At 47.6% G+C, this 13844-nt stretch overlaps 1 protein-coding gene across 3 annotated transcripts in view; it reads right to left on the minus strand.

Moving 5' to 3' along the window:
• CPNE9 (copine family member 9) overlaps window positions 1–13844 on the minus strand; it is a 70999-nt gene that overhangs the window by 29812 nt on the left and 27343 nt on the right. For 2 of the 3 annotated variants that reach the window (XM_084832522.1, XM_084832524.1), the window contains 5 exons: window positions 12641–12687; window positions 11913–12016; window positions 11679–11718; window positions 7424–7500; window positions 69–132 (listed from right to left, as the gene is read on the minus strand). In XM_084832522.1, coding sequence (XP_084688648.1) covers window positions 69–132; window positions 7424–7500; window positions 11679–11718; window positions 11913–12016; window positions 12641–12687 — 332 coding nt within the window. The remainder of the gene's footprint in view (window positions 1–68; window positions 133–7423; window positions 7501–11678; window positions 11719–11912; window positions 12017–12640; window positions 12688–13844) is intronic. The other variant, XM_084832523.1, reaches the window with a different exon arrangement.

Consider the following 13844-nt stretch of genomic DNA (forward strand, 5'->3'; position numbering starts at 1 on the left):
ACCATGTCCCAATCCTGCAAACCTTTTCCCCCTAGTGTGAACCCATGGGAGGAGAATGGACAACTCACCCGACAATTACTGAGCTCTTCAGCAGACAGCACAATGGTGCCACACTTTTTCCCTGGAACTCCCCTAAAGAGAGAAACTTAGGGTCAGTTCAGGAGTACTCTTCAATCCGTGGTTGCTACCTGGAAGGCCTTACTCATGCATCTGATTGCTTCTGATGGACTATAGTCCACAAAAGCTTATGCAAGAACAAAAGGTTCCACAAGTCTCTTGGTTGTTTTTACTGCAGCAAACAGACATGCCTAAGTTAGTCATGCAGGCATTGCTGACACAGGTGTGCTAACACTGAATATGAATGACCAGAGGAGAAAGTTCAAAGGTTACTCCTCTGCACATGAATCACCAATTCATGTAAGGGCTTTTCAGCAGCAGCAACCATGCATGAGTGCTGTTTTCACCCATGATCTTGCTTTGAAAGGGTGCCAAAGATTAAATCTTTTATTGCTGGGAGAATTATCAACAACCTCAGATACGCAGACAATACCACCCTAATGGCAGAAAGCAAAGAGGATCTAAAGAGCCTCTTGTTGAGAGTGAAAGTGGAGAGTGCAAAAGCTGGTTTGAAACTCAACATTAAAAAAACTAAGATCATGGCATCTGGCCCCATCACTTCCTGGCACAGAGAAGGGGAAGAAATGGAAGCAGTGACAGATTTTACTTTCTTGGGCTCCAAGATCACCACAGACGGTGACTGTAGCCATGAAATTAAAAGACGCTTGCTCCTTGGGAGGAAAGCTATGGCAAACCTAGACAGCATAGTAAGAAGCAGAGACATCACCTTGCCGACAAAGGTTCGTATAATCAAAGCTATGGTTTTCCCAGTAGTAACGTATGGCTGCAAGAGCTGGACTATAAGGAAGGCTGAGCGCCGAAGAATTGATGCTTTCGAACTGTGGTGCTGGAGAAGACTCTTATGAGTCCCCTGGACTGCAAGGAGGTCAAATCAGTCAATCCTAAAGGAAATCAACCCTGAGTGCTCATTGGAAGGACAGATACTGAAGCTGAAGCTCAAATATTTTGGCCACCTAATGCGGAGAGAAAACTCCCTGGAAAAGACCCTGATGCTGGGAAATATTGAAGACAAAAGGAGAAGGGGACGGCAGAGGATGAGATGGCTAGATAGCATCACCGATGCAATGAATATGGACTTCAGCACACTCCGGGAGAGAACGGAGGACAGGAAGGCCTGGCGTGCTATGGTCCATGGGGTCACGAAGAGTCGGACACGACTTAATGACTGAACAACAACAAACCATCTTGATTAAGAATATGAAAGGCTCATTGTAAGGCATTGAGAAGGGGATTTCATGTATGTGGTTGGCAAAATGCAAGATAAAGACCAAGGATTGCAGACACAGAACCCCTTGTTATTGTGCCAAACAGCTCCCAGAATGCTTTGCTCAAATACCACCAGCGAATAACAATGCTGTGGGATGTTACTGGACACTCAAGCCAAAACACCCTTGAACCTGCAAGCCCACACATACAGAAATATCACAGTGACACAGATCTGGATGTACAGCACCAAACTGAAAGTTGACATTTGGGGGACATGATGCAGATATGGGGAGTCACTCACCCCACCCCACCCCACCCCACCCCACCCCACCCCACCCCACCAGCATCTCTAAGGTGTAAAAACCTTATTTGCCTGGCACTGATCGCCACCCAAAATGGCCATGTTCAGTGAGAAACAGGAAATGCTAATCAAACAACATGGGGATTGAGACCCTTTGCTCAGAGGAGACATGGGGGCGGGAGAGCAAAGCAGAGGGAGGGCCTGGATGTTGTGGCTTTCATGGCCCCCAGTTCTGTTCACAGCATGGCAATTGCGGCCATGGTGGCATCTTATCCCAAATTTGTGTATCTGGGACAGGCAGCAGTGAGAGGCGTGCTCTGTCAAGAAGAATTAGTGTCGGAGAGAGAGACAGGTGGTCCCAAGGGCCTCCACTTTGTCTTTGCTGTCAGCTGAAAAGCCAAGGAGGTTGCATCTGACCCTTGCAGCAAAACAGAAGGCCTTCGGAGGCAGACGCTTCAAGGTGCTGGGTTCCATTTTGGAATGGCTCCAAAGTTAAGCACTTCCCACCCAAACCTCCCCATTGAGCTGGCCACCCAAACCCTACAGGCCATATGGAGGGCTATTAGCACAACTGCATATAAGCTTCAAATATTGAGATGGAAGTCTCTTTCTGTACACTAGGCTGTCATGGTACTCTGGAGAGCTGAATTCCACTCTTCACTAGGGCTGCCAACCAATTAAATATTTTAATCAATCAATTAACTGGGTAGCTGTGAAGTGATTAATCAATTACCTGACTTTAAAAAACAAACAAAGCCACGTTTCAAAGCTGAATGAGAGTGCCCTTTTCAGTATCCTGAAAAGTTTCCTGTAACTTATACTTTAACAAACCAAAGCTACGACATTGTCAGAAGGAAAGGCCTCTTTAATAGTTTTCTTTTTCAGGACACTCATAAATAGCCAATATTCTCTGTTCCATAAAAACAATCAGAGCATCCAAAACGGAATCCAAAGCATGAACAAGTTCAAGCCCCACCAGAATTGTGGAAACTCCATTTTTAAAGCAGTCTTTCTCAAACTGGTGCCCTCCAGATGTTTCAGACTGCAACCCCCATCATCCCCAGGTAGCATGGTGGGAGTTGTAGTCTAACGCATCTGGAGAGCGCCAGGTCAGGGAAGCCTCCTTTAAAGACATAGTGGTGAAAATGTCACCGATGTACTGTCAGTTTCAGCTGCTTCTGGCTCTTAATGTTAGAAGGAAAATCACAGCGGTTAATACTTGGGACGTTCAGCTGAACACTCTCCTCCCATACGCTGAGAGAACGTGTGTACATTGGTATGTATGTAGAGCCTCTTCAACTTGGGTAGGGTGGCAGGCTTGGCTGTGTTGTGCATTGGTGGGCGGGGGGCACAGCCCGACAACCCCTCACACATTCTTTCAATGCATGGGGGGGTGGTTGTCATGTGAACCTTGCTTCAGGAGACAGGCCTCATCTGTGTCCATCTTTCCCACTCAATCACTGCCCAGCCAGGAGGGAGGGAAATTATCAGGTGCAGAAAAAAACCATGCAGCTTTGGTATTCCTACACAAAAAGGCCCAGTTCGCATGATTAAGCGATTTAATGGATTTGTCAAAAACAAGTCCTGCCAGACAAATCTGATCTCATTTTTGGATCAAGTAACCTCCCTTGTAGACCGTGGGAATGCTGTAGACATCATATACCTCCTGGAAGATAGGCTGTTGGCTAGCGATGGGTTGCACCTCACAAAGGATGGGAAGAATGTGTTTGGCCACAGCATGAAGAACTTCATCAGGAGGGCTTTAAACTGAATCCTATGGGGAAGGGAGATGTAATGTTGGGGGTAACAACGGACATAGGCGCATGCACTGAAATGGAGAGAACAGCTCTGATAGCGCCCAATAATAGTCTTCAGACACATGTAGGAAGAAAGCCAGACTATGAAGCACATGGTCTTCAATGTCTATATACTAATGCCCAGAGTATGGGAAACAAACAGAACGAACTTGAACTCTTAATACAAGAGGGAAATTATGACCTGATAGGTATAACTGAGACTTGGTGGGATGACTCTCATGACTGGAATACAGCAATTGAAGGATATAACTTGTTCAAAAAGAACAGGAGGAACAGAAAGGGAGGTGGGGTTGCACTGTATGTGAAAAATACATATCTCTGCACAGAAATACAGGAGGAGGAGCTTGGTAGCCCCATCGAGAGCATCTGGGTTGAAATAAATGGAGCAAAGAATAAAAGGAACCTGGTGGTCGGAGTCTACTACTGGCCACCAAATCAAGGAGAAGACAAGGATGAAACTTTTGAAAACCAAATAGCCAATGTTTTAAGGAAGCATGATGTAGTAGTAATGGGGGACTTCAATTTCCCCGATATTTGTTGGGAGACAAATTCTGCAAAACATGGCCCCTCCAGGAAATTCCTGACTTGTGTGGCGGATAACTTCCTCCTACAGAAAGTAGAGGAAGGAACTAGAGGATCGGCTATCCTTGACTTGATCCTAACCAACAGAGATGACTTAGTGGATAAAGTGGCTGGGTGACCAGTCAGATGGGCGATTAATAAATTTAATAAATAAATAAATAAATAAAGTAGCAGTTACAGGAACTCTGGGGGAAAGCGACCATGTTGTACTTGAATTCTTGGTTCTAAGGGAAGCAAAAGCCGAGTGTAGTCAAACGCGTACCCTGGATTTTAGGAAAGCTGATTTTCATAAACTCAGAACAATGATCAGTAAGGTCCCATGGCAAGCGATGCTAGCGAGAAAAGGAGTCCAAGATGGGTGGGAGCTTTTAAAAAAGGAAATTCTCAAGGCACAATCACAAGCAATTCCAACAAGAAGAAAAGGTGGAAGACAACAGAAGAAGCCAATGTGGCTTCACAAAAAGCTTAGGGACGACCTGAAAACAAAAAGGGACACATATAGGAAGTGGAAAGAAGGCCAAGTAACAAAGGAAGAGTACAGGCAGATAGCACAGAATTGCAGGGATGGCGTCAGGAAGGCTAAAGCTGAGAGTGAGCTGAGGTTAGCAAGGGATGTTAAAAACAACAAAAAGGCTTTCTTCAGCTACGTGCATAGTAAAAGGCAGAGGAAAGAAATGGTGGTTCAGCTATTAAATAAGGATGGCAAAACGATAACAGATGACAAAGAAAAGGCAGAGGTGCTCAATTCCTACTTTGGCTCAGTCTTCTCCCAAAAGAGGGTCTATGACCCCCCTGGCAAAGGCGACGTACAGGCTGAAGGGGCAGGATTGCAGCTTGAGATTGACAGGCATATGGTCAAGGAACACCTCATTACTTGGAATGAGTTCAAATCTCCAGGGCCAGATGAACTGCATCCTAGAGTCATAAAGGAACTGGCAGAAGAACTCTCAGAACCGCTGTCTATTCTCTTTAAGAAATCATGGAGGACAGGGGAAGTGCCAGATGACTGGAGGAGGGCTAACGTTGTCCCTATCTTCAAAAAGCGTAAAAAGGAGGAACCTGGGAATTACAGACCAGTCAGTCTGACATCAGTCCCTGGGAAAATTCTGGAGCAGATCATAAAGCAATCCATCTGGAAGCACCTTGACAACAATGCCGTGATTACTCGAAGCCAACATGGATTTGTCAAGAACAAGTCCTGCCAGACAAATCTGATCTCATTTTTTGATCAAGTAACCTCCCTTGTAGACCGTGAGAATGCTGTAGACATCATATACCTCGACTTCAGCAAAGCTTTCGACAAAGTGCCCCATGATATCCTGATGAGCAAACTAGCTCAAAGTGGGCTAGATGAAACAACGATCCGGTGGATCCACAGTTGGCTACAGAATCGGACTCAAAGAGTGCTTCTCAATGGGATCTTCTCAAACTGGGGAGAGGTAACGAGTGGGGTATCGCAGGGCTCAGTCCTGGGCCCAGTGCTCTTCAACATTTTTATTAATGACTTGGAGGAGGAGGTGCAGGGAATGCTGATCAAATTTGCAGATGACACAAAATTGGGCGGGATAGCTAATACTTTGGAAGACAGAAGCAAAATTCAAAGTGATCTGGATAGATTGGAGCGCTGGGCAGAAAACAACAGAATGACATTTCATAGGGATAAATGCCAAGTTCTGCACCTAGGAAAAAGAAACCAAATGCACAGTTACAAGATGGGGGATACGTGGCTCAACCATACTACAAGCGAGAAGGATCTTGGAATTGTTGTCGATCACAAGCTGAATATGAGCCAACAATGTGATGTGGCTGCAAAAAAGGCAAATGCTGTTTTGGGCTGCATTCATAGAAGCATAGCTTCCAAATCCCGGGAAGTACTAGTTCCCCTCTACTCAGCACTGGTTAGGCCTCATCTGGAGTACTGTGTCCAGTTCTGGGCACCACACTTGAAGAAGGATGCAGACAAACTGGAGTGGGTTCAGAGGAGGGCAACAAAGATGATCAGGGGACTGGAAACAAAGCCCTGTGAAGAGAGACTGAAAGAACTGGGCATGTTTAGCCTTGAGAAGGGAAGACTGAGGGGAGATATGATAGCACTCTTCAAGTACTTGAAAGGTTGTCACAGAGAAGAAGGCCAGGATCTCTTCTTGATCATCCCAGAGTGCAGGACACGGAATAATGGGCTCAAGTGACAGGAAGCCAGATTCCGGCTGAACATCAGGAAAAACTTCCTGACTGTAAGAGCAATACGACAATGGAACCAATTACCTGGGGAGGCGGTGGGCTGTCCCACACTGGAGGCCGTCAAGATGAAGCTGGACAGCCATTTGTCAGGGATGCTCTGACTTGGATTCCTGCATTGAGCAGGGGGTTGGACTCGATAGCCTTGTAGGCCCCTTCCAACCCTACTATTCTATGATTCTATAAGCAGCCCACCGTGGCTTATTTAAGCCACGGTGGGCTGTGGCATGGATGAGCAGCCATTTTGAATATTCAGGCCATGACTGTGGTTTCCTGTGTTGTCTGAACCCAGTGAGAATGGGTTGCTGGCATGGTTAACATACCACCCAGAATCCGGGGGCTGTTTTAGGGTTGTGCATGGTTTGTTAACCACATCAACAACTCACTCTCACTGGGTTCAGACGACACGACAAGCTGTGGTTGTTGCTGGAATATTCAAAAGCCACCTGGCACATGCTGGCATGTGCCACAATCCCCCACGGTGGTCTGAGGTGACTGTCAAACCGGGGCACTGTCAATGCAAGAGATTGCCCCAAGGAAAGCGGCTTGCCTACCATTGTGCATGTGTGAGCACGGGACCTTGGTCTCCCTTCTGCATTAAAAGTGGCTACCCTTTTAAAGGCAGAGCAAAGACCAAGAGCTGCACATGAAGGGAGCCTAGGAAATCTCTACCAGTCCTTCCCTTCCATTCCTAGGTCCATGGAAAGTAAGTGGTGGGGAAGAGTCTTCCCTGCACGTGACTTCCTACAGGCCAAGAAGGCCACAGCAGCTGCCCATCCCAGTTCCCTTTAGGCCTTCTTCTTCTTCTTCAGACCAGTCATAGGAGCTCTGCAGTGTGCTTCTGTAGCACAGAGCTACGCAACTGCCCATCTTTGGGTGGGTGGGAGGGAGGGAGGGAGGAGGGCACGCAATGCAAGCAGAGGACAGGCAGTCTTCAACGACATAAACAATGGCAGGATTGTTATCCCTGATGTTTTCTCTCTGCCCTCTGAACTTCCCCTTCCCAGGCTCTGGGTTGATAGGTTCCCTGTTTTCCCCTCTCTCCCAGTTCACTCCTGGCATTACTGCAGAGACTCGTCTATGGGAACATCAGCCAGGCTCCATCTGGAGCCCTGCCAGACCCCCTCCCCCCAGGACTCACGTGAGGGGCCGCTCCAGGCGACCTCTTTGGGAACCGATTACCTCACCAAGCGCCACAAAGGCCTGTCCTAGGAAGTCCTGCAAGAGAGAGAGAGAGAGAGAGAGGGAGGGAGAGAGAGCTGGCTGGGGCATAGAACAACTGTGGGAGGGAAAGGGAGAGCCCCATCTCACCACGGATTTTTGTAATCCATAGCACACTTCTGTATACTGGTGTCTCTGGCTTTGTTCGTTATATCTATTAATTTTGTATTTATTAACTGATTTGGTGTTTAAGTGCTGAATATTGCAGTATTTTTATCCTTAAGATAATTTTTCATATTTGATATTTCATTTGATACTCTTGTATTTTTTCCTTGTGAAAATGTTGTTAGCTGCTTTGGGAGGGAAAAGCGGGATTCTAACAAAGGGTGATGAGGAGGACAATGGCTTGCTGCAGTGATTGAGAGTTCTGGCATCAGGCACCTTTTCTCTTCCTCACATCCCTCCCATGCAGAGCACATGGCTCACATTCTTCAGTTGCTCCTGTTCTGTCATCAGTGTGAGCGGGCAGAGGACAAGCATAGGCTGAAGACACAGCGTTCCATGTGCAGGACTGAACAGGGAGAAGAAATTCTGGATGACAGCATGTAGTCTCTTACAAAGTGATGCCCAGTGATACCCTAAATATGGTTTTAACATGCTAACCCACCCTCAGTGGTTGAGTGTGGGTTGTTTGTTGAACCATGGGTTAGCATGTTGTCTGAACGTAGCCAGGGTGGCTTGTTAACCATGCAGTGTGGCTTATTTTCTCGAACAAGCCACCTTGAGAACCCATGGTTTGTTGTTGGGTTGTTCAGGGTGGTTAACAAGCCACACTGCATGGTTAACAAACCACCCTGGCTGAATTCAGAAAACACGATAACCACCCTGCAGAAAGCATGCTGCGTTCAGACAACAGGCTAACCCATGGTTCAACAAACAACCCACGGTTCAAAACAACCCACTCAACCACTGAGTGCAAGTTAGCATGTTGTGTGAACAGCCCCACTATCTGAGCACACACATACAGGCGGGTATGGCCTTCTCTCCTGCCATTGATTCCCAGCCCATGCTGCTTCCAGACATGGCCTTTAATGTGCAATCGCCCTGTCTCATTCACAGAATTGTAGGGGGGCAGATGTCCAGACACCATTGTCTTTCAGTTGTAACCCTCCTGTGTTTTCCCACCACTTCTTTTTGCCTTTTTTCTTGCCGCAAAAGATCTGTTGAGGAGGAAAAGACAGAATACCAGCACAATGTCTTTGGACTGGCAGCACTAGAACCATATGTCTGGAAGCAAGCCAAGTCTAGTTCTGGCCCAACTTGACCACCAGGTGGCCCCTTCAGAGGGCTGGAAGCAACTTACCTTCTACAGGTCATGTTGGGCAATGCAGCATGGAAAGAAAAGTGAGCACAGAGATGTTAGTGACCTCACCCAATTCTACTGAGAAGCACCCTCTCCCCATTTCTTCTGCTGTCTCTGCCCCCTCTGAGTCAACAAGTCATAAATGCACTAGAACCAGAGTTGAGGTGTATTATGTATTTATTTAGCACCATTTATGTACCTGGTGCTTTACAAAGGACAGGTCCCTGCCTCCAGGAGCTTACACAGACACAGGAAAACAACAGAGTGAGGGGAAGGAAGCAGAGGCAGGGGGAAAGGGGGGAAGAACGTGAGATTATTCCAATTGCAGGTTGTCAAGAATGAAGGCCTGCTCTCTACCATGAGAGCAGGCAGGGCTGTCACCTCCGCTGTAACCACCTGGAGCTGGTTATTATCTAGCAGTTCCTAGGCCCTGTGCTCAAGGTCAAGATCAGCCTGTGTTAATTAGGAAAGAGATAGCAGCTGTGTCTGGTGGGAAGATCCTGCTTCTCTGAGGTGAGGGTGATCCACCCTGGGGCTGAGCTTTGATTGGCTCTTGGATGTGTGATGGCTGGAAACTATCCTGGAAGGCCCATGCTTCGGTATGTATAGGGAAGACTAGCTAGCTTTGCTATTTTGGTTGGGGGGGGGGTGTATAAAGGCTCTCAGCGTTCCTGGGTGCTCTGTTTGCTATAATGCTGCTTGTAATTTCCTGTACAACCTGCCACTGCTCCCCTTCACAACTGCCCCTTTTTCTTCAATAAACCTTTCCCCAACTTTAAGTTGGTGTGGTGTGTTCTGCATAACTTCAGTGCTAATTTCAGTGCCTGTTCACCTGGGTGGAAGGTTAGTGGGTTATTGTGGGGATTTGTGGCCAGGTTTGGCATGTCCTACCTTGTAGGGTTGTTGGGGCTAGTCTCAGCAATCCTTCACACATGTACTTTAGCTTAGTTACAACAGGATATTGGGGACTGTTCCAAAGGACTGCTGGATAAAGTGACGTTGAGGAGAAATTTGAAGAATGGATGTAAGGGAGGTAGTTGCATGGAGGGTTTATGGGAGACAGTTTCAGGCATAAGGATGGGGTCATCTCAGGGAGCAGAAAATATCTGGAGGGAGCTGGAGGAGCAGCTACAGGAAGGGATTTGTCCAGAGGCAAGAAATAGGTTAAAGCCTTGGCGGGTTTTGAAGGTAAGGTGTCTCTGTCCATGGAACAAAGCGAAGCAATGGAGAGACTTCTGCTTTGCTGGACAGACTGAGGGTGGAATCCTAGACATGTTTAGATAGAAAAAAGTCCCACAACTCCCAGCATTCCCCAGCCAGCATGCTGGCTGGGGAATGCTGGGAGTTGTAGGACCTTTTTCGGTCTGAATATGCCTAGGATTGACCTTAGTTCCAACAGTGATTCAGGGCGCAAACAGCTTCCCTCTCCCTATAGAGCAGACTTCCCCAACCTGGTGCTCTCCTGATGTATTGGTCTGCATGGCCAAAAACATAGCCAGCAGGGTGGGGAAGGCTGCTATAGGCAGAAATGCAGAAATGCATTATGGGAAGAGAAGTTCCAGATCCAGAGATGACTCCTGTACCTGTAAGAGTTGCTTTGAAACACAATTTCACCAGGGTTGCTTTTATGGTGTGCTTTCAGATGGAGGGCTCCTAGCACTAACAAACAGAAGGCATTGTGCAGCCTTTTCAGCTTTTTCTTCTAAACAGATGTTCCACAGTTAAAAAACACACACACACAGAAGAAGAGGTGGGAAAATACAGGAGAGATACGAGTGGAAGGCATCATCCTCTCCCCCCACCCCATAAAAATCCATGAATGAGGGAGGGTGGGAGCACCCTCGGATGAGGCTTTTATTGTGCAATCGCTGTGCCTCATTCGTGGAATTTTATGGAGATCCCAGATGTTGTCTTTGTAGCCCTCTGTGTTTTCCTACTATATCTCCCATCTTTTTTTCTTAACAAGAAAAAATCAGTTAAGGAAGAAAAGACAGAGCTGCACAATGCCTTTTGATTGTTAGTGCTAGGAGCATTCTGTCTGGAAGCACTCCAGGTGTTGCGTCCAAGGGGTTATTGGGGCTTTCAGTAGAAACTAAACTGATTCTTCACTCTGTTTTGCAATGCAAATTATGGAGGGCTTTCAGAGATGCCAAGAGACAGGGTGATGCCAGTCTCCATCCATACAGCATCATGGCCAATGGCAGCTTTCACTTTAATAGCAGAAGTTCAGGCAGTGTGTTGACTAGACTTCTTAACTGTACCTCTCTGGTGGCTTTTGCCATCACAGCAAGAAAGTGACATCTGAAGCTGGCCTCAACAGATTTTTCAATTCTAGGCAATTTTTCAATTCTAGGCAATTCTAAAAGGTGCAGAAGCCCTCTCACAGCACCTGGATTTAGAAACCTCCTCTAGAGTATTAAGGAAGCAATGTATGAAATACAGGAGGTAAGGCAGAAGGCATATCCATGTGTCTGGAGACAGCAAGCTGGGAGAAAGAAAGTGCAGGGGACGAAAATATGGGTGCATGCAGGTCTTCCCGACTGTGGGAAATGTTCAGGCACACAATGAAATTACATTTTCAAGATTTCATCTGCAACCTGAGGACTAGAATGTTGTTGTAACAAATAGCCGGGGGGGGGGGGGTTCAGATATGCCAGTTGCCTGGGGAAGCTGGGGGGTGGGGAATTGCATGTTATAGTTGCATGCCCATGTGTGTGTGGAAAGCACAATATTCTTTCCTTCCTTCAACTGTCACAGACTTTCCTAGACTTCAACAAATTGGGTATTGTGGATCCTGACTAAGCAACAACAACTCTGCCCCCTGCCCGGTGTGGATCTGCAGTGGGGGAGGATAGGTGGACACTATACTCACGTGCTTGGGGAGGTTGCAGGTCTTGGAGTCCACATTGTAACTAGGAAAGCACAGAGAAAAATACATTACTGCCTCAGCTGTAGGACACCACCCAAGTTTGCCAGAGCCCAGCATTGTTGACTGGGGCAGGAGCAATAAGGAGTGGATTGGGGAGGCAACCAGAGGAGTGAGAAGAGAAAGGAGGGTTGGGGTGATGGGAGAAAGAGGGTCAGGATGGGTGCAGAAGCAACTCACACATCGAAACGCAAGTTCTGCTTCTCCTCAAAGTAATAATCAAGCACAAATTTCCGGACAAAGTCTGGGTTCAGCGTGTTGTCAATCACCTCTGTACGACCAAACTGGGGGGAAGGAGAGAGAAATGCAGAAGGGTAAAGGAGCAGTGCCACCACGCCTACCTCCATCACTTGGAGGACCATGTGGTTTCATTGCCACCCCTCCTGATCCACAGCCTAGGGTTAAGTGCGCCAGGGCTGAAATCATTAGTCAGAGGAGCAGGGGGAGAAGGAGGAGAGGTCTTTGTTACAGAGGCTCTCCTCCCTAACTGAGCCAGGGATTAAGAGGCCTTCGTTGAGGCAATGGTAGCCACATGCCCTGGACAAGATGAGGCTGTCCCTCCCCAAAAGGTCAGGGATCTGTAGAAGCTATGAATGACACCGGAGCTAGAAAAGGGTTCATCTGCCATGCTCCAAGGAGGCTGCATCTGCCTCATCTCCCACTGCAGTAGGGAACTGAAAAGTCAGAATTCACATCTCTAGATTACAGCCCCAGAATCTAAGATCTTCCCAAGCACAGCAGGCAATGGTGGCACCATTTGGATTGGATGGTGAAACTTGCTAGGCGGCCAGCCAATCATCAGCAACGATGGCATGGGCTGCTGAAATATGCCAAGGTGGTTGGTCCACAAGTCCTTCCCTAGCTTGCTATAACACATGCGTGGATACGAAGAAGCAGGGGCTCCTCACCTCTCGCCATTCCTTGTCTGCAGTTCCTTGGATGTAGAGAATCGCAACTGTAAGGACAGATGTAAAAAAAATGCATTCAGGGCGGAGTGTGTATGCTTCAATGCCCCCCATCTCCCATATAATTGCAATTATTTTTTATAAATGCAAATACACATACACTAGTATCTTCCAAACCATACTCACAATGCACCTTGGGGTCTAAATACACAAATGCATGTAACAACTTTCCCACAACCATGATTTCTAAGGAAAAGCTGGTTTGGGAGAGGCCACTTTGGAATGGAGAAGCAGAAGGGGGAGGGGTGCTTGATCTGCTCTCCACTTTCTGTTTCTCTTCTCTCAAATTGCCACCCAAGCTGCTTTTCCCTCTGTGGCGGTCCAAATGGGTGTCACCCCTCTACGGGGTTCCACACCAGTGTTTAGAAATGACCTCACTGTGTTCAGTTGAAACATACTGTTTCCCCTTCAGGGGCAAACCCTAAAAAAGCTGGATCTACAAGCTTGCAGCAGAAGTACAGAGAAGAGGCCATCGCTCAGCAGTAGAGCGTGTGCTTTGCATGCAAAAGGTCCCAGGTACAATCCCCAGCATCGCCAGGTAGGGCAGGAAAAATACGTGTCCGAAACCATGTAGAGTCACTGTCAATCAACATAGGCATTGAACCTCTTTCAGCCCAAAGGTTTCAGGGGCCACACTCCCATGGTGGGTGAGACCAAAGGCCAGCAAGGTGAGGCTAAAATACCAAAACAATCAGCCTATGTTAGTTTAACGCGCTTACTGCCAGTAACTGATCCCTAGGAGAGGCATTATGACCTTTAGCATAGGGAAAACCCCATACAAAGCCAGGAAACCACCAGCTGCTTCCTGCCTCCCAGCTGAGCAGAGCAGAGCAGAGCAAGCTGCTCCAGCTGGTCCAGGGACTACAGAAGCAAGCGAGCTCCCAGAGAGCAAGCGAACAGAGCGAGCAAACAGGGGGAGCAAACAGGAGTTGGCCAGGGGAGTTGCAGTGGTAGAGGAGACAAAGGAGACAGAGGCTAAGAGGTAAGTGGGCTGCAGGAAGCCCAGGGGGCTGCCCTTTATCCTTCTGAGTGGCTGTGAGCTCACCAGGTGCTTCTAAGAGCTCCAACTGAATTGAGTGTGTGTGGCCTGAGTACTCCCAGCAGCTGAGTGGGCGGGAAGCTTCAGTCTGTTTCCCGCCTCCCAGCT

The sequence above is a fragment of the Heloderma suspectum genome, chromosome 2 (assembly GCF_057233095.1).
Source record: "Heloderma suspectum isolate Gila_16-S chromosome 2, 16-S_ref, whole genome shotgun sequence".
Taxonomy (NCBI): Eukaryota; Metazoa; Chordata; class Lepidosauria; order Squamata; family Helodermatidae; genus Heloderma; species Heloderma suspectum.